General features: G+C 32.6%; 1 protein-coding gene across 2 annotated transcripts in view; it reads right to left on the bottom strand.

Moving 5' to 3' along the window:
• Brinp3 (bone morphogenetic protein/retinoic acid inducible neural-specific 3) overlaps positions 1-25,325 on the bottom strand; it is a 401,825-nt gene that overhangs the window by 186,127 nt on the left and 190,373 nt on the right. The window contains exons 3-4 of one of the 2 annotated variants that reach the window (XM_013021772.1): positions 17,023-17,213; positions 2,223-2,413 (exon numbers count right to left, since the gene is read on the bottom strand). In XM_013021772.1, coding sequence (XP_012877226.1) covers positions 2,223-2,413; positions 17,023-17,213 — 382 coding nt within the window. The remainder of the gene's footprint in view (positions 1-2,222; positions 2,414-17,022; positions 17,214-25,325) is intronic. The other variant, XM_013021773.1, reaches the window with a different exon arrangement.

Genomic DNA, 25,325 nt, shown 5'->3' with positions numbered 1-25,325 from the left:
ATATGTTTCATTTGAAGAACATTTCCTTATGTCTCTCTCTCTTTCTCTTTCCCTTATTCACTTGTTCTATCCTCCATTATTATCTCTCTCTTTTTTTTGTTCTTCCTTCAATGTTACAAATACATCACTTATTTTTTGTTTTGGAAAGTGAAAGTCAAGCTTAACATTGATATAGCCATATAATTTTAGCAAAGATAAGAAAGCTCTTGGGATTTTTTTCTTTGTTTGCTTATTTATTTATTTTGTGCCAATCCTGAGGCTTGAACACAGAGGCAAGGTATTGTCTGTGAGCTCTTTTGCTCAAGGCTAATGCTCTACCTTTTGTGCCACAGCTCTATATGATCTGGTTATTTCATATTTCATTAGAGATAGTCTTATAAATGTTCTTGCCAGAACTGGCTTTGAACCATTATTTTCAGATCCCTGCCTCATGAATAGCTAGTATTAGAGGTATGAGCACCAACACCTGGTAGAGGATCATGTTTTAAGGCCATCCAATGCAAAACCTTTAGCAAGGCCCCATCTCAAAAAACAATGTGTGTGTGTTGGGGTACATATATCATTCAACTACATGGACAGCACAGGTAAGGCATCAGACCTTCTCTGTAAAACAAAAACAAACAAACAAATGAACAAAAAAGCTAAAGCCTAAAAAGGGCTGAGGGTATTGTTCATGAGGTAGAGTTCCTGGTTAGATATGTGAATCATTGAATTCAAACTGAAGTACTGATGAAAAAGGAGAGAAAGAGGAGGAAGCAGGTACTAATAACAACAGATGCTGGAGGGGATGTGGACAGAAGAGAACACTGCTGCATCGTTGTTGGGAGTGTAAACTTGTTCAACCACTTTGGAGAGCAGTATGGAGGTTCCTCAAAAGACTCGATACAGCAATTCCACTTATGACCCAGCAATCCCACTTTTGGACATTTACCCGAATGATCACAAACAAGACCATACTAAAGCTACCAGTACAACTATGTTTATTGCAGCATTATGTACCATAGCTAAGATATGGAACCAAGCCAGATGCCCCTCAGTAGATGAATGGATCAAGAAAACGTGGTATTATATACACAATGGAATTCTATGACTCCATCAGAAAGAATGACATTGCCCCAATTTGTTAAGAAAAGGAAATACTTGAAAAAGTATATTAAGTGAAGTAAGCCAGGCCCAAAGAAACATAGGTCCCATGGTTTCCCTTATTTGCACTAACTAGTATATGTCTGAGACAAGCAAAAAAGGTCAGATAAGTTGATGTTAGGCCAAGTGAACCCCAAGATAAGGACTTAAGTGGTTTTTCTTTCTTGCTATTTTTTCTAACATAAGTATAAGGTGATTTTTTGTTGCTTTGTATGTCCCTCCCCCACAGTGTAACCCCTGTTTTCACTGTATTTGATGTTGGTATAATTTGGGGAGGGGAAAGAAAAAAAACAAGTTGTTTAAATAGGGATACAGATGGACCCATTGCAACAATGAAATGTACAAGATGCTATGTCGAAAAAACGAACTTTACAATTTTGGCTGGGGAATAGGGGAGATGGGAGGGCAAGGTTGGTAAGGGGAAACAAAGGAGGAGGCAACAATGTTTGATAAGAAATGTACTCATTACCTTGCTCATGTAATCATAACCCCTCTGTGGGGCATTTTAACAATAAAAAACTTATTAATAATAAAAAAGTGAAAAAAATAAATAAAGAGAGTAAACAAGAATTGAAAAGGAGGAAGAGGATGAAAAATTGGTGGAAGAAAAGGGAAGTGGAGGGGCAAAGGCAGGGGAGGGGGAGGGGGAGGAAGACAGTGGTTTTCAGAATACATTTTACACATATCTTAAGACAGTGAGTGATAATAGTTTTCAAACCAGAACTGTGTAAGGATATTTTATCCACTTGGAGCTTAATGAATACTTTCTTGTTATAGACATTGAACATATTTTGAATAGGCTAAGATTTATCAAAAGGTATCAATGGTAAGAAGGCAAAGAAATATCCATGAAGGAAATTGTATTACCCTGCAATCAACTTGTAATTTGAGTATACTTCCATTAGACATGAAACACCTAACCCAGTCTCATGTTAAATACTATGTCAGAACCAAAAATAAACAGAAATGCAAGATATGTTTTTATAGTACTTTCAATTAGTGGTTCAAGCCAAAACAACAAAACACATTTCAGGGTTAGGAAAGAAAAGGAAGCACTGTCAGGATGAATCCGTTCCTACCTTGATGGCAGTGGATGCTATCTGTATGTGGTGAAGCCTCCGCAGGGTGCTGTCCCTGTCAATGAAATAGGAGGCCGCTAGCTGGTGGAGAGTCTCCAGAGTAACGGAGGAGCTGTTGGCGCTGGAATCAGGCCCTTCAGATCGCCTGCTCAGCTTCCGCTTGTCCACAAAAATTGTGAGTGACTCCTCTCCTATGGAGATAATATCATCAATTACCCCATCTTAACGTAAAACTAGTTTTTCAATTATATTTAGGTGGAGATGTCTAAAATATGGTAAAATAAACCAAGTAGTGGCACATATAATGCTGTGGGATAGTATGTTTTGTTACTTTTTTTTTTTATCTTAATTCGAAAAAGAATGGATTCATTCACTGAAGAATGTGAAAAAATAACATATGGAACTGGTTGCTACACACACACGCACACACACACACACACATATCTATGAAATTTTGAGATGAATGGGGACAAAAGAACTAATTTTTAAGAAAAATGTTATGTCAGTATGGAACAGATTTACCTAAGGCAATCATGAGTTAAATATTCATAATAATAAATTCTTGCTATATAGGCCATAAAAATAAATGAGACAAATTGAGAAATCTACACCAAAGAACTATGATAATAATGGAAATAAAGAATAAAAACCCTCAGTAGATGAATGGATCAGGAAAATGTGGTATATATACACAATGGAATTCTATAACCCCTGTTTTCACTGTATTTGATGTTGATATAATTTGTGGAGGGGAAGGAAAAAACAAATTGTTTAAATAGGGATACAGGTGAAGCCATTGCACCAATGAGATGTACAAGACGTTATGTCGAAAATGAACTTTCCCCCTTTGGTTGGGGGGTGAGGTGGGGATGATGATGAGGGGGGGAGTGATGGGAAATGATGAAAAAAAAGAAAATAATAAAAGCCAATATTTATGGGATGCTGACTATAAAAAACACATCAAATCATTTTTAAAGGTAGAAATTACAAATTTATTACAAAGTACCTCTTTATAGAATAAATTAAAAAATGCCTACCAAATATTGTCAAACTCATAGAGAAAAATCACAGAAAAGAAGAGTATATAATAAAGCAAAACAAATTTAAAACATAAACTGTCTTGAAAACGTTTTGTAAAGAACTTTAGACATCAAAGAATACACATTCTCTCTCTCTCTCTCTCACACACACACACGCACACACACACACACACACACATGCACACACACTGTACAGCACAGAACAATACAGGGTGATTCAGGCAATACACTCAGAGGAAATTTTGACAGAAGAATTCTGCCATTTTTTTTTTTTTTGAGTCCGGTCGTGGGGCCTGAACTCTGGGCCTGGGCGCTGTCCCTCAGCTCTTCAGCTCAAGGCTAGCACTCTACCACTTGAGCCACAGCACCACTTCCGGCTTTTTTCTTTTTGCTTATGTGGTGCTGAGGAATCGAACCCAGGGCCTCATGCATGCAAAGCAAGCACTCTACCACTGCGCCACCTTCCCAGCCCTTCTGCCATTTTTTTAAGGATCCAACCATTACAAACTCTTGAAAATGTCTCCAGAACATACAAAAGAAAGAAATATTCCAAATTAATCTTTATTAACTGAGTGTAAAATCTGCATAATATTTTAATATTACACATGTACACAATCGACAATATGAAATTTGTTAATACCAAGAAGAACCCAATAGTAAATTTATTAAATGTGCCTCATAATTTAATAGAATAATTTCAGTAGTTCAAATGTGTTTCAGTGTTAGAAAGCCATTAATATATTTCACATGTAGTATATCTAGCATAAAAATCATCATCACATTAATGATTAAAAAATAAAATAAAATTGATAAGATAGGTAATTATATCTATTCCTAAGTAATTAGGGGAGAATAGATTAGGAATCATGGTATAATTTCCTACAATTATAAAATAAATGATCCTCAGGTATATCCATAATCTTACCTTTTCAGAAAGTCAGAAGACATTATAATTAAAATAAGAACCAGAAACACCATAACTGCTGTCCATATTTAACATAATAAATATATCAAAAGGAAAACAAAATCTAATACTAATTAGAGTAATATTATAAATGTAAACAATGAACAGATAAACAATCAATGGAAAAACTGTACTCAGCAGAATTTGAGTATAACAGAATAATGAAAATATTAATAATAAAGAAGATTAAAACATAACTAAGTACAAACCATTTGAATAACTAATCATAAACAATAATAAACATATTCTATATAAAATGATCATTGTAAAACTAATTTGAGAAATGTTTTAAAACCAACCTGAAAATTGCCCAAAATAGATTGAACTAGATTGCATGTTTGAATATACCATCAGTATTGGATTTCTATTTACTGGGTTGATATATAATGATAATATAAAATGATTAAAGGAATTAAAGGTTGATTATTGTTTCCTATGTCTAGGTATATAAATTATAAATGTTAAATACAAAAGAATAGCTTCATCTTTGGAAAGATGAACACTTTCCTAAGCATAAGGAAGTGTGAGAACAGCTGAATACATCTGAATACATATTGTAAGTCTATACAAATTAAAGCACTATAGAATTAATACATGAAAAGGTAGACACATGAAAATAAAATAACAAAAGTTAAATATAAAATAAGGTTGGGATATTAATTCACTGGACAACATTAACATTTATACAGATTGATACCTAAACAATAACTTGAAAAATAGTATGACTTATACAAAATAAATGCTGAATACCTTAGAAACATAAATATTTACTACATTAGGAAATAGATGTAACAGAGTTTATTTCCTTAGCCTTCTCAGAGTTAATCCATCCTAAATTCAAGGAAAAGAACTATGATTCAAACAGATAAGCAAAGTGATACCAAAAGAATGCACAGAAAATGAGATTTTTAAAAAAAATTGTCCTTATAAATTTGTAGACAATCTAAGCCTTAAAATACATTAATATATTACTATGATACAACAGTTTTCTAAAAAACAAAATTATGCCCCCCAAGGAAAGCTATTGACAAGCTAGATACAAACGATTTTCATATGTTTTTAGTGTTATTGCAAAATGATCTAAAACAGATATATAAGCAAATGTAACACCACTATTCAATAATCAGCTGAGTAATTGTTCATTTAAGATGTTATCTTTTAATTTTGAGAAAAGCACATGGTAACTCCACAAGGTAACTCCAGCACCTAGAGGCTTAGAAAAAAAAGGATGAGTTTAAAGCCAGCCTGGGCTAAATACTGAGTTTAGGGGAAAGTAGCTACAAAACAAGTACATCTATTGTGGAGAAAAACCTTTGGAAACAACACAAATACCTAGTAATGAGAATAAAGAACATTCTACTTCTATGGGAGGGCACGGTAGAGCTATAAGAAAGAAGAAGGGATAATTCATGCATTGAAAGGATACAAGAGGGGGGGGAGCAAAAATATGTCACAAAAGTGACATTTTGTAAGAAAGGAAAAGGATAGTTATATACTAATATGTGTGTGTGTGTGTGTCTTAAGAGAAAAAGCACCAAAGTTGGAAGGTTTAAAGATTTTTATATAAACATTCGCCTGTAAGGAAAGAAGGGAAATGTGATAGAAGAGTTTTGGAATAAAGGCTGCTTTGATTAGATCTTATTATGGTCCTGTGGAACATTTTAAGAAATTAATTCATCTATCTCTAAAATAAGCACACATCGCTAGCAAAAATTCATCTATGAAAGATTAAATGATGGGAATTCAATACCAAGTTCATAAAATAGTTATTGTTATTGATTTAAGAAAAGGTATAGAATGCAAACCAATTATGAACATATATTCTAAGAAAAAATAAAAGTGGAGTCAATGAGCTTCATTTTGCAGTCAGTATCAGTAAAGAATGTATAATTTACATAGTCTGTGGTTACAAATATGAATGTGGACATTCTTTGTAATGTTTTTCAACTTGGGGTATGTTTCAAAAAATCATTAAGAAAGTTTCAACAGGGAATGGTTCTACTCTCCTTTTATATTGGTCCATGCTTCCAACATCCTAACTCTTCATATAATTTTTCTTAAGTGATTGGAATTTCCATGACCTGTGGAATGGCTCAAGTGAAATTCTAGATGATTCAGCAGTTCCAAGAAGATCCTATTGAGGTGGGGGTGAGGGGCGAAGTGGGAGAGAAATCCCCATTAAAACAATGTAACAGTTTGCAACTAGAGCCCTGCTGCATATACAAAGTGTCTGCAGATTCCTGTAATGGGAAAGAAGTTTATGTTTTTGAAAAAGATATAAGTAAAATGTAATATTTCTTTTACATAGTAAAATATTAAATTCAAAACACTCGCATAGTTGACTAAGTGTGCATTAGTTTTGCCTTCTGGAGATTCAAGAAGCCCCTCTAATTACATGAAGACATTCATTTTAAATTAGATCTTCCTTTTAATAATAGTGATTTTCTCATTACTACAAATATGAAAATATTAATTAAGAAACTTCGTGCCACTGAGAAGAAAAGATAATTAAACCAATAGAGGAGATTCTTTCAAATGATTATGAAGTCTTAGAAGAAAAAGAAATATAAAAATAGTTATTATTGTTTAGATATAAATGTTCCAAGTTTTACTGGGAAACAAATTTAGTTTTTGTTTTGTTTTGTTTTGTCTTGAACTCTGGGCCTGGGCGCTGTCTCTCAGCTCTTCAGCTCAAGGCGAGCGCTCTACCGCTTGAGCCACAGCACCACTTCCGTTTTTCTAGTTGTTTATTGGAGATAAGAGGCTCACAGACTTTCCTGCCCCGGCTGGCTTTGAACCGGGATCCTCAGATCTCAGCCTCTTGACAAGCTAGGATTACAAGTGTTTCTAATGCTAACTTCAATTTAGTAATTAAATAAACTTAAATCAAAATTTTAAAATTTGGTTTGCTCATGTGAAATGAGCATAGTAAGTCCCTTAAAAATGTATGTGTGAAGGGTTTAAAATTAAAACAGTAAGAACTCAAAAGCTGTTAACATGCAATTCTTTTCTTTCACTCACAATTTTTTAGAACTGAGTAAATCAATGCTTTGCATGCTTATATATTTCTAGTAATTTTAGCTTTTTTAACTTACTTTTGATAGACAAAGCCTGTCTTATTTTATTTATTTTACAAATTCATTAACCTAATTTAGTGTTTTCACTCATATACAGAGAAGTCATATATCCAATGCTTTCTTTAAAAGTCTGTTTCTATGTCTTTTCTCCTAGGGGAAATACTGTATAATCTTTATTTTTTTCTTCAGAGAACTCTGGGTGAATAATATATTATCCCAAATATGCTTATTGTAAAAACCAATTAAATATGTTTATTGCAAAAGTCAATTAAAAGCAAAAGGATTTAAAAATATTTCCCAATGTTAAATAATTCCTTACACAAGTTGAAATGGTACCTAGTAAGCAGGTGTGATCACTGTTTCATAAAGTCATGAGATGACATGTCCAAAGACACACATACTTACAGAACCAAGCAAAAATGAATATAGGGAAGGGGTGGCTGAAAATAATTAACATGGAGAAGTGCTACCATGTTCTATCTATGCAGGAGTCAAAATTTTCCCTTTGGTTTCACAGCACTAACATGTCTGGACCAACTGTTTTATAGTCTTTTAACTTTAAGAATAAATAGATTATTGAGACCATAGGATTTACACACAGATATTAGTACACTTAGTTGTTAGTAATTCTAGTATTTGTTTAAATTTTCCTCGCTTATTATAAGGATTTCTTTAGGAAATCTAAGAACTAATCAGTCTGGTTTTGTAATTGTGTTTATGTTAAGGACAAGCAAAGTAGTAAGCCTTCCCTCTACTTAATGTACTTAGGATTCTGATGAAGTTATGCATACGCTTTACATCATCACTTCAAACACGGGGGTCATGGTATCTTTCTCTTACTTCTTTGAGGGGACTAAGTATTTGAGTTTTCTTTAGAATCTTGAACATATTTTCATGAAATGAATGCTGGATTCCTCAATTTTTGTATTTTTATTTCAATCTCCTAGTAAGCAAAGAAGTTTAGAATTTTCCCAAGAAGGTCAGATAATTGAAATTTCACCACAGGAACCTGGACTTTGTCAAAAGTATTTTCTAATGCATTTTATACTCCATATATATGAAATTAAGAAAGAGTGAATCATTATTACAAGTAGCCTGGTAAATACAATGCATACATTTTTCATGGTTCTTCTCTATAATACAATGTGTGTAAAAATCTTCCTATCAAATGAAGCCAGTCAATGTATATCTACAGTGTAAATTACATAATTTATATGAAAGGCTTATTTTTAAAACTTAGTTGGAATACGACAGGCAAATATTTGATGTAAGGTGCTTAGCTTTTAGTTCTATATTTTCAAGTATTGACAATTGTGATTGCTAAATATCTAAGTAATTTTGACAAAGCTTTTCTTTTACTTTTAAGATACTTTATTGTTATTGTAGAGTTGACATACAAAGGGGATGCAGTTATGTGAGTCAAGTAATGAGTAATTCTTACTGAACTATGTATAGCCTTCCCTTCCTGTCTCCTAGGATTTTTCTCCTGTCTCAACCCACAGGATATACAATTAATTTTCCACTGTGTCTATTAGTACTATTGTCCCTATGCATTCTTTTTAATCTTTTACTGTGTTTACTTGTATATTTATAGGTACATTCTAGTTACCAAATGAGGGAAACTTTGTAATCTATATTTCTTTGACACTGGATTACTTTATTTAATATCATTTTTTCCAAGTCTTTCCATTTCCTTATGAACAGTACAATATCATCATTTCTGATGGATGAGTATAATTTCATTTTGTATACATACCACATTTTCTTGATCCACTGAGGCTCATCTGGCTTGCTTCCTTCCATATCTTAGTTATGGTATACAATACTGCAACAAACATGATTGTACTGGGCCATTTAGTGTGGTGGGGTTTGTATTCCAGTGAATAAATGCCCAGGAGTAGGATTGCTGAATCATAGGGAATATCTTGTGCTTAGCCTTTTGAGGAACACCCAACTTGCTTTCTAGGGTAGTAGATCAAGTTTACATTCCCAACAACAGGGTAAAAGCATTCCATTTTGGATACATCCCTGCTAGCATCTGTAAATTTTCTTGATAATAGCCATTCTAACTGGGGTGAGGTGCAATCTTGGTGTTGTTTGGATTTGCATTTCTTTTATGATGAGAAATATTCTTTATGTGTCTATTGGCCATTCTTACTTCTTCCTCTGAAAAGTCTCTCCTTAAGACTTTAACCCATTTATTAAGTGGGGTTCTTGAGTTTTTGAGGGTTTATTTGAGGGATTTAATTTTGTGAGCTCTAACTATTTTTTTTTTTTAGATATGAGGACTTAGATTTATAGCTGGTAAAAAAAATCTCAAATTTGTTGACATTCTACTTATCTTGTTGGCTATATCTTTCCCATGCAGAAGCATTCCTCTACCTGCAGGGTGGTATATGAGGATCTCACTTCAGTTTTCTGCTTGTGGAAAGCCATTTTTGTCAGCTTGATTTGTTGAAGTAGATGTCTTTCTTCCAACCTGTGTTTTTGGCTTCCTTATCTAATATTAGGTGGTTATATGTCTGTGAGCTTATTTCTGGGTCTTCTATTCTGTTCCATTGGTTCTCAGGCCTATTTTTGTGCCAGTACCAATCTGATTGTATTACTTTAGTCTTTGTAACACTATTTGAAGTTTGGTATTAATATTTCTCTAGCACTGTTCCTGTTGCAAAGTAATGTTTTGGCATTCAGGTTATTTTATTATTCTATATGAATTTTAGGATTGCTTTCTGAACTTTCAAGAAAGTGATTGGGAATTTGATGGTTATTGCATTGAATTTGTGAATTGCTCTTTGCAGTATTGCTATTTTTACAATGTTAATTCTTCCCATCCTAGAGCATGGAAGGTGTTTTTTTTTTTTTTTTTCCATTCCCTTAAATCTATTTCAACTTATTTTTTCAGGTTTTTAAAGTTTTCACAATAAAGGTCCTAAGCCTTGGCGGTTAAGTTATTTCCTAGTTTTTGGTTTATTTATTTTTGGAGGCTATTACAAATGGAGTTGCTTTACTGATTTCAGTCCTGTTCTTCACATTTTTGGCATAGAGGAAAGTTAATGATTCTGTGGGATGATTTTATACCCTGTTACTTTTGGCTAAGCTTTTCAATCTGGGATGAGATTAAGCCTATGCTTTTCCTCTAAGAGATCTGAATTTTTTTTTAAGTTACACATAGCTTCCATTTTATAGAAGGTTTTCACATTTTAAAAAATATTTTTACCGTCAGTCTTAGTTAATGAAGAACATTTTATTTCTAACTTTCACTGCAAATTTCCTGCAAGTATTCAAATATAAAAGTTCCTTAGAATTATATAAATGGCAAGCAAAATTCAGATTAAGAAATTCAATGGAATTAAAATTTTTCAAAGGTTATTTTTATTCATTAAAAATAAAAAAAAATCTATAGCTTATAAGCATGACATGAATGCCAAAGGACATCAACACATTTTGTGATTTTTGAAAATGATTCAACATTCTCAGTCTGTTGGAATGTGAAAAGGATTAATGACCGTGGGTATAAAAGGATGTGATTATTCCACATAGAAATAGTGCAGCTGTGTCTTGTCCAACTAAAACTGTGACGCTTTATGGATGGCAAAGCCCTTATCAATGGACACTCTCCTAGAAAATGAGATTCAGAGTAAAACAAAGCAAACCAATCTCAAAATTGTAGTGCTACAGAATGGTGGGACTAGATACTTTTGAGATATTGTGACTTTTTCAATCATGTTTTCTCTTTTCCAGAGAAACAGAACTTTAAGTATTATCATATCTACTTTTCATTTGATTTTTTTCCCCTAAACTTTGTTCTTATGTGTGATCTTATGGATAATAAAAAGTAAAAGTCTAAAAAATAAGAATAAAATAAAAAGTAAAAAGTAAAATAAAATAAAATAAAATAAAAAGTATAAAAAATAGGAAAACAGTGACTGGAAATAAATAATTAAATGAACTCCATCATTAAATCTGTAAGAACAATGCCACAGATAGTATTTCACTGTGTAATTTGTTTCCCCTTGTGGATACAAATAAGCATATGTAATGGAACCACTGCCTGTTTGTAAACAAACATGCAGGGGGAAGAAATGTGAGCAGGTCATAAAATGAATTCTGTATTTTCTGGTGTTAAAAAAGAGATACTTTGATCAGTATAGCAGAAGTGAACATATATCCATAAAGTGTTACAGGCATCACAGAGGTATACCTCATCTCTTATTTACTGCCTCTTCCAGGAGAATAGCATGTTCCAATGGGATCTTTTCCTTCAACTTGATTTTTAGAACAGAATACATTAGCAGACAATGTTATAATGAACGTAATTGTTGTAATGCATACTAAATACATTATAAAACAACTTTATTATACTTAGAAATCTTATTGTGATCCTCTTTTGGCCTTGATGTGAGTTAAATTTATTAAGAAATTTAGTTGAGTAGAACCTGTCTCACTGGAATTAGCATTGAAAATATGCCTTAAATGAAATTGCAGTTTATAATTTGCATATGCCATTCCATTTTAATAGTGAGAAATGACATTAGACCTTGTGTCAAAGTGTACAATGATTCTCACTTTTTACTTTGTTCTAACTGCAGATCATCATCTTTAACATATCAAAGGCACACAGCCTGTGACACATCCCTACTGATCTTCTAGAGAGTGTCTAGACAGTGTTTTAAACATTAATAGTCATAAAAATAAACATTCTAGGCAAAACCATTTTCTCAAAAGAAGCAGAACAAATTACGTAAAGACAATTTTTAGACGGCATGTTGGCTTAACACCTGTTAGTATCTATCTACAAAGCACCATAGAAAAGAAATAGCTAATCCTATTCAACTGACAAAGAAATTTAAAAATATTTTGTATAACATTCTGAATGAAAACAATTGATTTTACTGTTAAATTATTCACAAAAGACTGAAATTTTCCTAAACATAATGGTCCACAAAACCACACTTGTACATTTAGTAATATAGAAACACAATATCAAAATACTTGCACTTCTAAGTGGTAATGAAACTAACTTGGTTGAAATACAGGCAAACTACTCCTAGTTTGAAAGGTTAAATAATGTTAGAATATATTTTTGAAAATATAGTATGCATAACTACAAATTTCTATTATTGTTTTCCTAATACTAATTCTCAGAAAGATTTCTGGAAAGTTGATTGTAGCTTAAATTCATATAGATCTACAAATACTATTCTTCAAACTTCAAGTGCACATACAAATCACCTAGGTGGCTTATGAAAATTTAGAGTTAGTTTCAATAAACTGGGATGGAAAAGATATAGATTTTTTTTTCTCTCATTCTCCTAGTTGAGACAACATTGTTTGTTCATGGACCACTCTAGAGTAATGAGGTGGTAAGCCATAATACAATTCATTACCGTGTTTAATGTTTGTCATTATCAGTGACCTATGTGTTTCTTTAAGGATACACCTGAGCCTTTCAAATGTCATTGGTAACAAGGTATATAGTTGTCAAACAGATACATGATTTATCTACTGTATCGATGTACTCTATAAAAGAACCAGAAAAAATACACTCGAATGTCAGCTATTGTACAGCTTAACATTCATCTTTTCTCTTGGTTGTTAGGAATATGATTCAGATAATGCAAAGCAGAGATTCTAATCTCAAATTTTTAATTTTATATTTATTTACACTTATAAAAGTTGTGCTAAACCACTTTTGTGGAAAAGTGACATCTAAGCTATAAAAATGTATTACTGATATTTCAGGTCTTCATGTGGGTTCACCAGAGAAAATAAGAGAGATAAAGAATGAAACTAAGAGGGAAGAAAAAATAATAATCTTAACAAGTGTGGGTAAATATTAAGTTTATAATATCAGTAAGTGGTCCTATACACTAGTTTTATTTATTTATTTATTTACCTATTAATCTATTTATGTATTCTTGGGAAATATAAATAATTTTATGAAATAATCAGTTTCAACTATCTGATAAATTGATAATGGTTATCAAAAATTAAGAGGAATATGTGAAATAGAAAGCCATTGACTAGCATGATATTTATCTTCATGATTCCTTGGGATAAAATGCTTCAGAATATCTTTTTTCTTTATAATTATTTTTCATATGGGAAACACATATTCTGATAATGGAACTACTTCTATGCATTTTGAGAAATAGTTCATATTTCTTTAAGACACCATTGAAGAAAGGTCTCTTATGTGTATTGGGACAGTCTGCCTTCCTCAATGATGCCAGAAATTTTAGTAAAAAGAAAAAGAGATGTTTTGTGAGAATATATCAAGTGAAAATGAGAATGAGAACTGCTAATTGACTTTGAAAAGATGGCATATGAAAGACTGTTAATCACAATCTCCATATACTTTCTACAGAACATAACTCATATAAGGAAAGTGAAAACTGACTATTCCTGGAATTAAATTAGGATATTTAAAATTCATATGAATTGTAATAAAGCAGAAGAAAATGTTTACTTGATCCATAATTATTCTTACTGTGCAAATTCTGAATCTTTTCATAAAAAATGGAAGAAAATATTTTATAAAATATTCAAGCTAAATAAAGTATGAGAATATAGTTATTATTGCTGTAATGTACATTATTAAAATGTCTACTCAACAAAATGGAACATCAGTTTTGTATTTTATGAATGAAAAAGATATTTTTCTATTTTATCAAAATTAACTATCATAAAAAGTTGACATTTAATAACAAAATGTATGTCCAGAAGAAATCCTTTCAGGAAAAAGTCTTGCAAATCATCACTACATATTTGATATTTATATTTAAATATAAATATTGATATATTCATAAAACAGATGTACAAGTGGACTTCTTTTTCTTTTGCCCAGAATAGAATGTATTATTTAAAGTTTTTCTAAATCAACAAATATTCCTAGCTTAACTATTTTCACCTAAAATAGTATTTTGGTCTACTTTTTGGGAAAAGATCTCTATTAAAAACGAAAACATTTTCCTCTCTATAAGAAGGTATTTTAATTAAGTGATACTTGTGAATCATCTTCCTGATTCTGCTCTTAGAGTTGCAGTGTGTAAAAAACACGAGCCCTGATTTCTAATTTTCTTCCTCTGGTAGAGGCTATGCTTAAAAACAGATAGTCCAATTTTATCTTCTCATTGATTTGGGGGTGAAAAAAGAAATAGTCATAGAGGAAGGCCCTGTAGCTTTCTAATAGAGTAACCACTTGAATAAATCTGTTTAATACCACATTTAAAATTATTGCACATATTTTCTACGAGTTTTTAATTAAAATATTCATGAATATTTGATCTTAATCTTTCTTAGTTGTTTGTCTTTAGGTTGATCTAGGAATAAGAGATAATACTTATGTGTGGACCCACTTCATCCCTTTATTTGAAGTCTAAAACTTAATAGTTTTTCTATGATTTTTTTCCTGTCTCTATATGTGAGACATCCAATGTAGCTTTATTTCAGTGTTTTTATGTATCATATATTATATTATAATGAAATACATTACAAAACAGACCATAAGCCAGTAAAAATATTCAAAATCTAAGAATCAATATATTCCAGAAGTGTATTTGTTTCAAGATTTATTCCATAAATTGAGGAAGTTATTTTAGAAGTTTGAAAGTAATAAATTTGATATCATTGTCAAACAGAAAAAGCATGAAGATGAATTACAGCATTGATAATAGTCTTGACTTGATAAAATGAAATAACTGGGAAATGTACATTGAAGATTTTAACAGAATATTTTCCCTATAGGGAGAAAATATAATCACCTTGGTCTATCATAAAATATCCTATTAACTGCAAGAAATATACCATCTGGTCTTATATTTCTGTTAATAATGTGATTCACTAAATAATTCTTTGTGGCAAAAGCAATTTTTAAAATTCATTTCCCTTTTTACATCATCAGTAATGTACTTGCATAAATACAGGTGCTTTTATATGATCTCTTTGTAAAACAACTGGTTTGATTTTATAAAAGTTTTTATACATGCATATCTATGCAACAATAATACTCAAAAAAGCCAGAAGTAGCACTCTGGCTCAAGTAGTAGTTTGCTAGCTTTGAGCACAAAGAGGCTCAGGAACAGTGCCCAGGGTGAATTAAAGACCTACAACTGATAATAAATAAATAAATAAATGTACAAGAGTATACAAGGAAGAGGTATGAGATCAAAACCTGTGTTAGATCAATAATGTAGTACCATATAAGCTACAGCTAGATATTTAGATGTTATTATTTTTTTTTTCTGGGTCGTAGGGTCTGAACTCTGAGCCTGGGCACTGTCCCTCCTCAGCTCTGCAGCTCAAGGCGAGTGCATTTAGATGTTATTTTAAGTGGGGAGTTCTAGATTTCGGCTAACAGAGGAGTATGAGTTGGCCAAGCTTTTCAAAACCACTTAACAGGATGGTTCACATTTGTTGTAGAATCAAATTAATGGCGACTTTGTGTGGAGCTGCATGGAGAAGGTAAGGAAAGAGTTCGGCCTGGATTGTATTCTGGAGTAGTAAGGTGCACTGACTTTCTGAAAGACTAGAATTATAGAACAAACCAAGAAAAGATGGGTCCTACAGAGCTGAAAGCGAGGCAGAAGCAGCTGTTGGAATCACTGCGCGATTGGAAAGCACCAGCAACCCCCTATCCACTCACAGAAAACCAGCACGGAAGCAAGCACTGACTGCTCAGCTTTCTTGGCCAGGTTTATTGGATGAGCTATTTCAAAATAAAATATATAATTCTATAGTATAGAAGTCATATATGAAATGACACGTAGAAAATTCTGAGGTTTTTATATTTTTAAAGCTGGAGGTGTCCAATTTCACTTATTATAAAATATCTCCCCAAATAACATTTTAGAGTGTCCAAGTTGCTGAATCATATATCACCATGATAAAACTATGGATGACAATATTCAAAATAGGACTCTTAACTCTTACAGGTGTATAAACTGAGAAAGGAATGACAATGATATTAGTCATTTCTTTGCTTATATTATGAATCATCCTTAATACTTCTCATTTTCCATCCTATATCAACCACGATGAAAAATATTAAAACATTTTTAAAAATAAAGAATTTTAAGACATGTATAGTAGCCAGTAATCCTAGCTACTCAGAAGATTGAAATCTGAGGATCAAGGTTTGAAGCCAGCCAGGCCAGAAAAGTCTCTGTGAGACTCTTATCTTCAATTAATCACTCAAAAACCACAAGGGGCACTGTGGCTCAAGTGGTTGAGCACTATCCTTGAGCAAAGGAGTTCAGGGACAGTGCCCAGGCCTGAGTTCCTGAGTTCCTGAGTTCAAGCCCTACAACAGACAAAGAAATAAATTAAAAAAAAATAAAAAATGGATCGTAAATATTCAGTCTAGGAAATCTTTTTTACTCTTTGTAATCAGAACTAAAAATTCTCATCTGTGATTGGTTCCTATTCAATTTTTTTAATATTGAATTTGACATCTTACATATATAGGTTATAACCATGTCTGTGTTTAGTGGGTGTTTAGTTCTCAATAACTACTAGGCAGTCTAAGTGATATTCAACACCACATGATTATAAACACGATACCGAACACATGACACTCACTTGATAAATGTACTGGACAAATGAATGACTGAATTATATGGTTATTAAGAATGCAGCTGTCTGATTTAATTGACACTTAGATTATTATACAGTTTTATGCACAAGCACACACAAGTTCAAATACTTTCAAAGATTCATACCTCCCAGAGTAGCAGATAGCAAGAAATGAGTCCCATATTTCTTGATAAGGTTTTCTGTGATTTGCTGAAGGGTGGGTCGACGTCCCAAAAGTCTTATGTTGCGGAAGAATTCAGGGGCAAGAGGCAGAGGAGAGCCAAGGAAATTTCTTCTCTCAACTGCAAGGTTATTTACTTTCCAGCGGCCAAACTCCCTGAAAAGCAAATTTATTTTTATTCATAAGTGAATCATCTATCTGAATGTTTTTCATTTGAAAAGTTCACTTGGTAGTTTAGCTAAGGTCACTACATTACAATGACTCTAGCTTGTAATAATATGTCATGTGCTATGAAAAGAAGAAGAAGTAATACTGGTAATTTATTTAACTGCAGTGAATCTTCAAGTCCAAGTCACATAGAGCAAAAATAAGGCACTGAAAGTGAATAGCATCCACTAACATATTTTTCCCCAGGGAATGATGTATCTACAAAAAAAAATCACATTATGCATTGAATGTGAATGTAGACTTACTTAAAAAATGAGAGAGTAAAATCTAAGGTAACATTTTCTATAAGAAGCTGAAACTAAAAAGAAGAAAAAAGCAAATAACAACAACAAAAGCCAATTTTTCCATCATTCCAAAAGTCTTTCCTTTGTTTTCCTCTTTGAAGTAAGAACTTGTAAGTCCTTGGTGGGGAATATACAGACATGTAGAAAATCTTAGTAACAACAACAGAAGATAAGTTGCAACTTGGCTCATTTTGGTAGAATCATTGCTTATAATACTCTGCAGCCCAAGTACAGTCTGAAACCCAAATTCAAGTTGATTAGCAATTTCTCAGCATGCAACATAATGTTCAAAGAATAATGTTCTTTGAACTTTATGTTCCTTTTCTCTCCAAGTAGAGAAAAGACCAATACAGTTATTAAAAAAAAGCATTAAAAAAGCAATTCATATATTTTCATTGGGTTATAATTAACTTCATGCTTTAGAGAGGAACTCTTGTATAGTGGATCACCTGATATTAACCACTCAAGTATTTTCTGAAGAAGAACTCTGACAAAAGAATAAATAACTGGGCCTAATAATAATATCTTTTATGGTTTTAACTCTATTAAGCAAAATACATTAATTTTTTGGCAGTAGTAAAACTTGACCTCAGAGACATCTTCTTGCTAAGAAGACGCTGCCATTTGAGCCTCCCTGTAAGCCCTACCAGTGTTGAATATTTTATGCATATTTCTCATATTATTTATATACATTCTCCAAAATGCTTTCAGTATGCTAGACCCATGCCTAGTTAGGAATATATTTATGAGTGCAATCCCGTCCTATGGTCTCCAAAAGAAGTGCACCTTCTAGAAAAGCATTAAAAATAAAACAAATAAAAATAAATATATAACTTATTTTGAAAAAACACCAGTTTGTAATAAGTTCTGAAAATGAGAGGCAACAAAGCTATGGGCAGAGAGAGATCTATTTTGTATTAAATTTCCAGATAGGGTAACAGTCAAAAGGCAACATGTGGATAATATTTACAGAAAAATGCTGCTAGATGTTAAATAGGAAACAGATTTACAAATTCTCAGGGAAAGGGAGAGTGTGGATAGATCTATCTGGACTGAGAGGTAAAGGCCTGACGCTCCAAGGACAAATATTCTGCACAAGTGACACCCATTGTGAGTTTTAACGAGCTTTCTTTTAAAAACTAATTGTAAAGTTAGAGTCACTGTAGAATCTAGGAAAGACTTTTGTTCCAAACATCAAGTAATTTACTGCTTTCTCCAGTGAGAAGACTGTACTGTCTCCTGTATGTGTAATCTAAATATTTTATTAGTCTGATTCTCTCAATTGCTCTAAAATAGCTGTATGTATTAGAATCATCTGGAAACTCTTCTGTTGTGCTTCTGACTTATTAGATCTCAAGTGGGAACAACAGTGTGCATATTTATTAAATCAATTGGTAGCATCTATTAATCATTCAAAATATTGGGCTTCATTGTGACATTTTCATAGAGCTGTACAATATATTTCAATCATATTAGACTGTCTCTCTTCATTCTCCTCTCCTCTCCTTCCCCACTTCTCTCTCTAAGGCAGGATGGAGAGACTGGGGAATTACATTATTTGCAGAAAATATCAAAAGAACCAGACACAGGAATTGAAACCAGGAAGCAGACAGAGAAGAGCAATTTAGGATCGACTGCCAGCACTTTCAGAGGTGAAAAAAAACAAAAACAAAAACAAAAAACAGTAGATATAAGGGGCATCTGCCCTCTTTTTTGAGATGATAAGTAACTGTAAGGCTTCTTGTGACAGAAAACTGAAAGGAGTCCAAACACTCACCTATTGTCCTAATATTTTAGGTAGATTAAATATGTCTATATTTTGGAATGGCATGACCACCAGTATTGCCCCATTTCAGAAAGAATAAAGTGAGCAGATAACAGCTGCCCATTTCAAGTCTTTACCTCCCAATTCCTTCATGGAGAGAAAGTAATGTTTCTCATTTCCATTTCTCACTATTCTGTTCTACTAAAATAAATTCCTGCTAAACCTCCAATCTTGTGAGACTCTCCTTTGTGTGAGACACCCAGAAATGCTTTTCATGTGTGGATCTCAAGGACCTGTAATCTGCTATAAAACCTGGGATGCTGAGGATAAGATGGCACTTCCTCTTTCCAAGTGCTACCCTGGTCACTTTCATGTTATTTAGTTCTTATATAATATTCTGCATAGGAGAGAAAATATGAGATGTTTGTCTTTCTGAGTCTGGCTTAATTTGCTTAACAAGATGAACTTCAATTCCATCATTTAAAGCAAATGACATTTTATTCTCTTTTTGCTCCAAATTAGGAACTTTTAATATAAATGCAAATGCTGCTCTTCTAAGGACCACAGTTAAAGAAACTACTGATCTAGATGGAATATTGTCCTTAATATCTATTCAAGGTGCTATTTCATTACATGCGGGAATTTTGGAAACTAGATTTATTTTAATGATTTTTCAACAGAAAGTATTACCTTGTTAATTTTTCTAAAATTGGATTGATGTCAGAAATTTTGTGGTATGCTATCACTTTTTAAAATAAATTTGTCTGAACATTATAGATGTGTTATAAGTAAATGTGTATTTGGAAATATATATTCAAGTATTGTTAAAATAACATTGAAAATAAAGTTAAGTTTTGTTATTTGTCAGTATCACCATGTATATAGGACTATATCAAATTTAAAAAGCTATTAATAGAGTCATTGAGTAATAGCTGCTTACTAAATATCTTTGAATGATGGTTGCTCATTAATGCAAAACCTATAGGCTTAACCTCAGATATTGTTTAATTTATTTTATTTTCCAGATAAATATAATTTTATCAAGTGAAAGTGATATTTCCTTGACTCTAAAGTTCTTATTTAAGATAACATTCTTTTAGAAGAACAAAATTCAAGGTTTCCTCAATTATAAATAATAAATATATTAATACAAACTCCTGATCTGTTCTCTGATCCAATTACTTTCCTTTATTTTAATATTCTTAAATTTGACAAAGAAAAATCAGAAATAACACAAAAGTGCTAAAAAGGAATTGCATAACTGATCAAGTCAGTTTTTAACAGAGTTTGTATAGTCAGCTTTTTCAAAAACTGTTTCTTCTAATTATTATCCACTGATATTCTGTCTATGCTACTTTTTTTGTTGTTGTTGTTGGTCATGGGGCTTGAACTCTGGGCTTGGGCATTGTCCCTTCAGCTCAAGGCAAGCACTCTACCACTTGAGCCATAGTGGCACTTCTGTTTTTCTAATGGTTTCTTGGAGATAAGAGTCTCATGGACTTTCCTGCCTGGGCTGGCTTTGAACCATAATCCTCAGATCTCAGCCTCCTGAATAGGTAGGATTACAGGCACCTGGCAGTCTATGCTACTTTTAAAGAAAACACAACAGATTTTTCCTCTCACTTACAATGAAGGAAATTCAAATCAAAACACCCCAAGGTATCTTCTCATGTAAAAATGACTATTATAAATAAATGAGAACAAACACTGGTGAAAATGTGAAGAAAGAACATTTAGCAGTCTGTGGATAGAAAGTCAGTTAATGTTATTATTGTAGAAAACATTATAGAAGTTTTCAAAAACTGAAAAATATAACTTCCATGAAACTGAGAAACTCACTCCTGGAAATATACTCAAGAAATGAAACCATTATGTTTCCATCACTCTGCAGGATATATGCCAACACTTCCATGTGCAATTCAGAGAAACTCACACAAGACCACCTAAATTTCCAGCTGATTAACAGAAAAAATACAAAAAGGAAAAAAAATACAGCTTCTTCAACAAACGATGCTGACAGAAGGGGCTTACACATGTGCAGAAAATTGAAGTTGGATCCTTATATCTCGTTCTGCAATAGAATTACCTCCAAATGGATCAAAAACCTTAATGCAATACCAGCTACCCTGAAAATATTGCATGTAAGAATAGGGGAAATGTTAGGGCTCCTTGACACAGGTTGAAACTTTCTCAATAAAGACCCAGAAACACAACAAATCAAAGTAAATGGGATTCCTTTAAACTTCAGAGCTTCTGCATGTCAACAGACATATCTAGCATGATAAATAGAAAGCCCACAGATTGGGAGGTCTTCACTAGCCATACAACATACAATCGCCTCATATCTAATATATACTTAGTGCTCAAAAAATTAAACCCCTATGTAAGCTGACCTTAAACATGAGGTCCTCTTGCTTTAGCCTTGCACATCTAAAGCCATGCTAATAGTTATGAGAAGACCTGTCTAAAAAAAAATGGACTAAAGGAATAAACCAATATTCTTATCAGTATATCCAATTCGATAGGAAATGTACTCATTACCTTATTCATGTAATGTAACCCCTCTGTACAGTATCTATACAATAAAAATATATATTAAAAATAAATAAAAGTCCCCTAACCAAAGTTAAGAATAAAACATCAGAAGGTCTTTTGTGCACATTTTACACATTAAAGTGAATGTAGCATGAAAAAAAAGCTTTGTATAGACATTCTATTTCTATTTCACAGTGATGAAATGTGATAGCACCTCTTCCATCTACGTAGAAGTCAATCCTATCTTTTTTTATATAATTTGCAGAAGGTAAAATTTAGGCACTACCAGAATTCTAATTGGCTTCTTCAGGTCTAGTGATTTAAATGGAACCAATCTGTTGGAATTTTATTATTGAAATTCTATTTGAATATATACTTGTTAACTAATCTGTAAATTGCAATAAATATATTCGCAATCATTAAAAATTAAACCCGTAAAAACAAATTGTCAAAGAAATAACCACCCTATCAATAAGTGGGTGAAAGAATTAAGGAAAGAATTCTCAGAGGATGGGATGGGAAGGGGAAACAAAGGAGGAGGCTACAATGCTTGATAAGAAATGTGCTTATTATCTTGCCCCTGTAATTGTAACCCCTCTGTACAGTATTTTCACAATAAAAAAAATCGTAAAAAAAAATAATTCTCTGAAGAGGAAATAAGCATCGTTTTAGATACATGGAGACATGTTCAACATCTCTGGCCATAAAGAAATGAAAATCAAAACAATATTGAGATTCTACCTTACCCAAATTAGAATGGCCATTATTAAGAAAACTAATAATAAGATGCTAGTGGGGATGTGGCCCAAAGAAAATGCTAATAAACTGTGGTGGGAATGTAAACTTGTTCAACTACTCTGGAAAGCAGTATGGAGGCATCTCAAAAGGCTAAACATAAAGCTTCCCTATGACCCAGAAATCCCACTCCTGGGCATTTTCCCAAATGGCTTCAAACAAGGCTACACTAAAATTACCAGGACAATCATATTTATAGCAGCATCATTTACCATACATAAGGTATGGGACCAAGCTAGATGCCCCTCAATAGATGAATGGGTGAAGATGATGTTATATATGTATATAAACAATGGAATCTTATGCTTCCATCAGAAGAAAAGGCATTGCCCATTTGTAAGGAAATGGAAAGACTTGGAAATAATCACATTAAGTGAAGTAAGCCAGACCGAATGAAACATAGGCTGCCCGGTTTCTCTCATTTGTAATGATTAGTTTATGTCTCGAATTGTTCTGGCAGAGGATCACAATAGCTCAATATCTATGTACATATGACCTTATATCATGATGGTAATCAAAATGAACTTCAAGATACAAGTGATTTTTTTTCTTAGTGTACTGTATGCAGTTATTACATTTTTTTTCTTTCCCCCCCCTGTTGTTACTGTTTTCTTTATTTAAGTACCCTTAGTCTTGTATAGTTTATCTGATTTGGGAATAGGGGTATCATAGAAATGGTGTTACAAAGGACAAAGGATGATCCAACACAACGGTGATACTCACAAGACACTATGTTGGAAATGAACTTTACAACTTGGGAGGAGGGGAGTTTTGGGGAACAGTTAGCAGCAGAAAATGAGGGATAACAATGTTTTACAAGAATTGTACTCATTTCCTTACTTATGTAGCTGTAACATCTGTACATGACCTTTACAATAAAAATTTTTAAAACTATGTATAAAAAGAAGATACAGTACACGTGCACACGTGTGCACACACACACACACACACACACACACACACACATACACAATGGACTGCTATGCAAACAAAAGTGAATGAATGGAACTCCATCATTTGTAACCATATGAATAGAATGGATTATGATAATTATATTAAGCACAATAATCTAAGCATAGAAACACAAGTTACCTTTTCATGTGAATCATCTGTGGAATATTAACAAAAATGTTGGTCACAAAGAGAAAGCATGATGAAAGAGATGACACTGATATTTTCAGTTTACCAGGAAGTACCAAATACATGAACAAAAAAGTCTGCCATGTAAATTAAACAATACTGGAATTTAAGTCTGGATAGTTAATCTTTTGTAGTAATATCATAAAGTACTTCATCAAGCATCTATTTTAATTGTGAGGAAAGTTAAGAATGTCACAAGGAATTAGAGTTTGTATGGAAAGTAGAAATTAGGGAGTAAAGTTTATTATTTTCCCCTTCCTGAAGAAGATTCAGTTGAGTTACACCTAACTGTTGCATTTATTAACTATTGTGAAAACAAACAGGAAAGCAATGTAATGCTGTACTGAACACAAGCTGTGGTATGATTATCATAATGAGAAGACGTTACCTACAGGCATCTCTGGATTCCATCCAGATGTTGAGTGCTTACATTAAATAAGAACATTATTGTAGCTGACTAAGTAGTGCATTCTACTTAGAATGTTTTCACAGAACATAAATGTTTTCCCATCATAATCTTTGTATGTCTTTAAATGAAGCAGCCACAGTTGTAGAATACTCAGAAGGGCAATAGGCAATGCAGCCAAAACATTGCTTTGAATTTTTAATTTTTGGCTTTAACAAGCCTCTATCATTTTATTAGGATTACACGAATCCACATAATGCTTATTTTCCTAAATGCTTACCATGCTTTTGTTTCTACTCATCCCAGAAAAAGTTGGAAATAAAGAATTTTATTGTCACATAATTGTCTCAAAGCCATTGAGCTATTCAATTAATATTTGAATTGAATACATGTACTCAGTGTATCTAAAATCTATAAATTGCCATAATTTCTTCAAATATACAAATGCAGCTAGTACTCTCACAAAAAACTGAATTGGCCCCTGTTGGTACTGGGAATACTGAACTCTGTTTTATTGATAAAGCAATAAATTTTTTAAAAAAGTTGATTTAGTTGATGAAAATATCTATTTATAGGTATGAATTTACACTAAAAATGTTACATAATCCCCTAAAAACTGTTATTGCATTAGTTCCTACATTGCCATATGTGTAGGCTTATAATATTAAATCTATTGATATTCATTAGATTTGCAGACACAACAGAATATTAAAGCAAAATTTATTATTAATACACTAAACTGCAAATACAATCCAAAGGATTATCATAAATTAGCTTGCCAATCTTTAGTAGCATTGACTTTCCAATTACACCTGTATAAACATACTGATCTTAAGAAACACAGCAGATAATCAATATCAATGCTTCATAATTTTATTGTATATAACTGTTACATTTCTAATTAGATTTAAGAAAAAATCTCATTATTTTCCTTCTGGCTGGAACAAGTTAATGCCCTGAATTACTGGAATGGTCATAACTCTGAAGCCAGGATTTTTAATCAGGTGAATGATAAACAATTGGCAGAGAAGAGAATTTACTATTTTTCATATGTTCCTTGATACACACAACCTCTTCCTCCTCCTCCTCCTCCTCCTCCTCCTCCTCCTCCTCCT

This window comes from Dipodomys ordii, unplaced genomic scaffold (assembly GCF_000151885.1).
Source record: "Dipodomys ordii isolate 6190 unplaced genomic scaffold, Dord_2.0 Scaffold57, whole genome shotgun sequence".
In the NCBI taxonomy this organism is placed as follows: Eukaryota; Metazoa; Chordata; class Mammalia; order Rodentia; family Heteromyidae; genus Dipodomys; species Dipodomys ordii.
The sequence above is the reverse complement of the archived record's forward strand: the minus strand, read 5'-3'. Positions and strand labels throughout refer to the sequence as shown.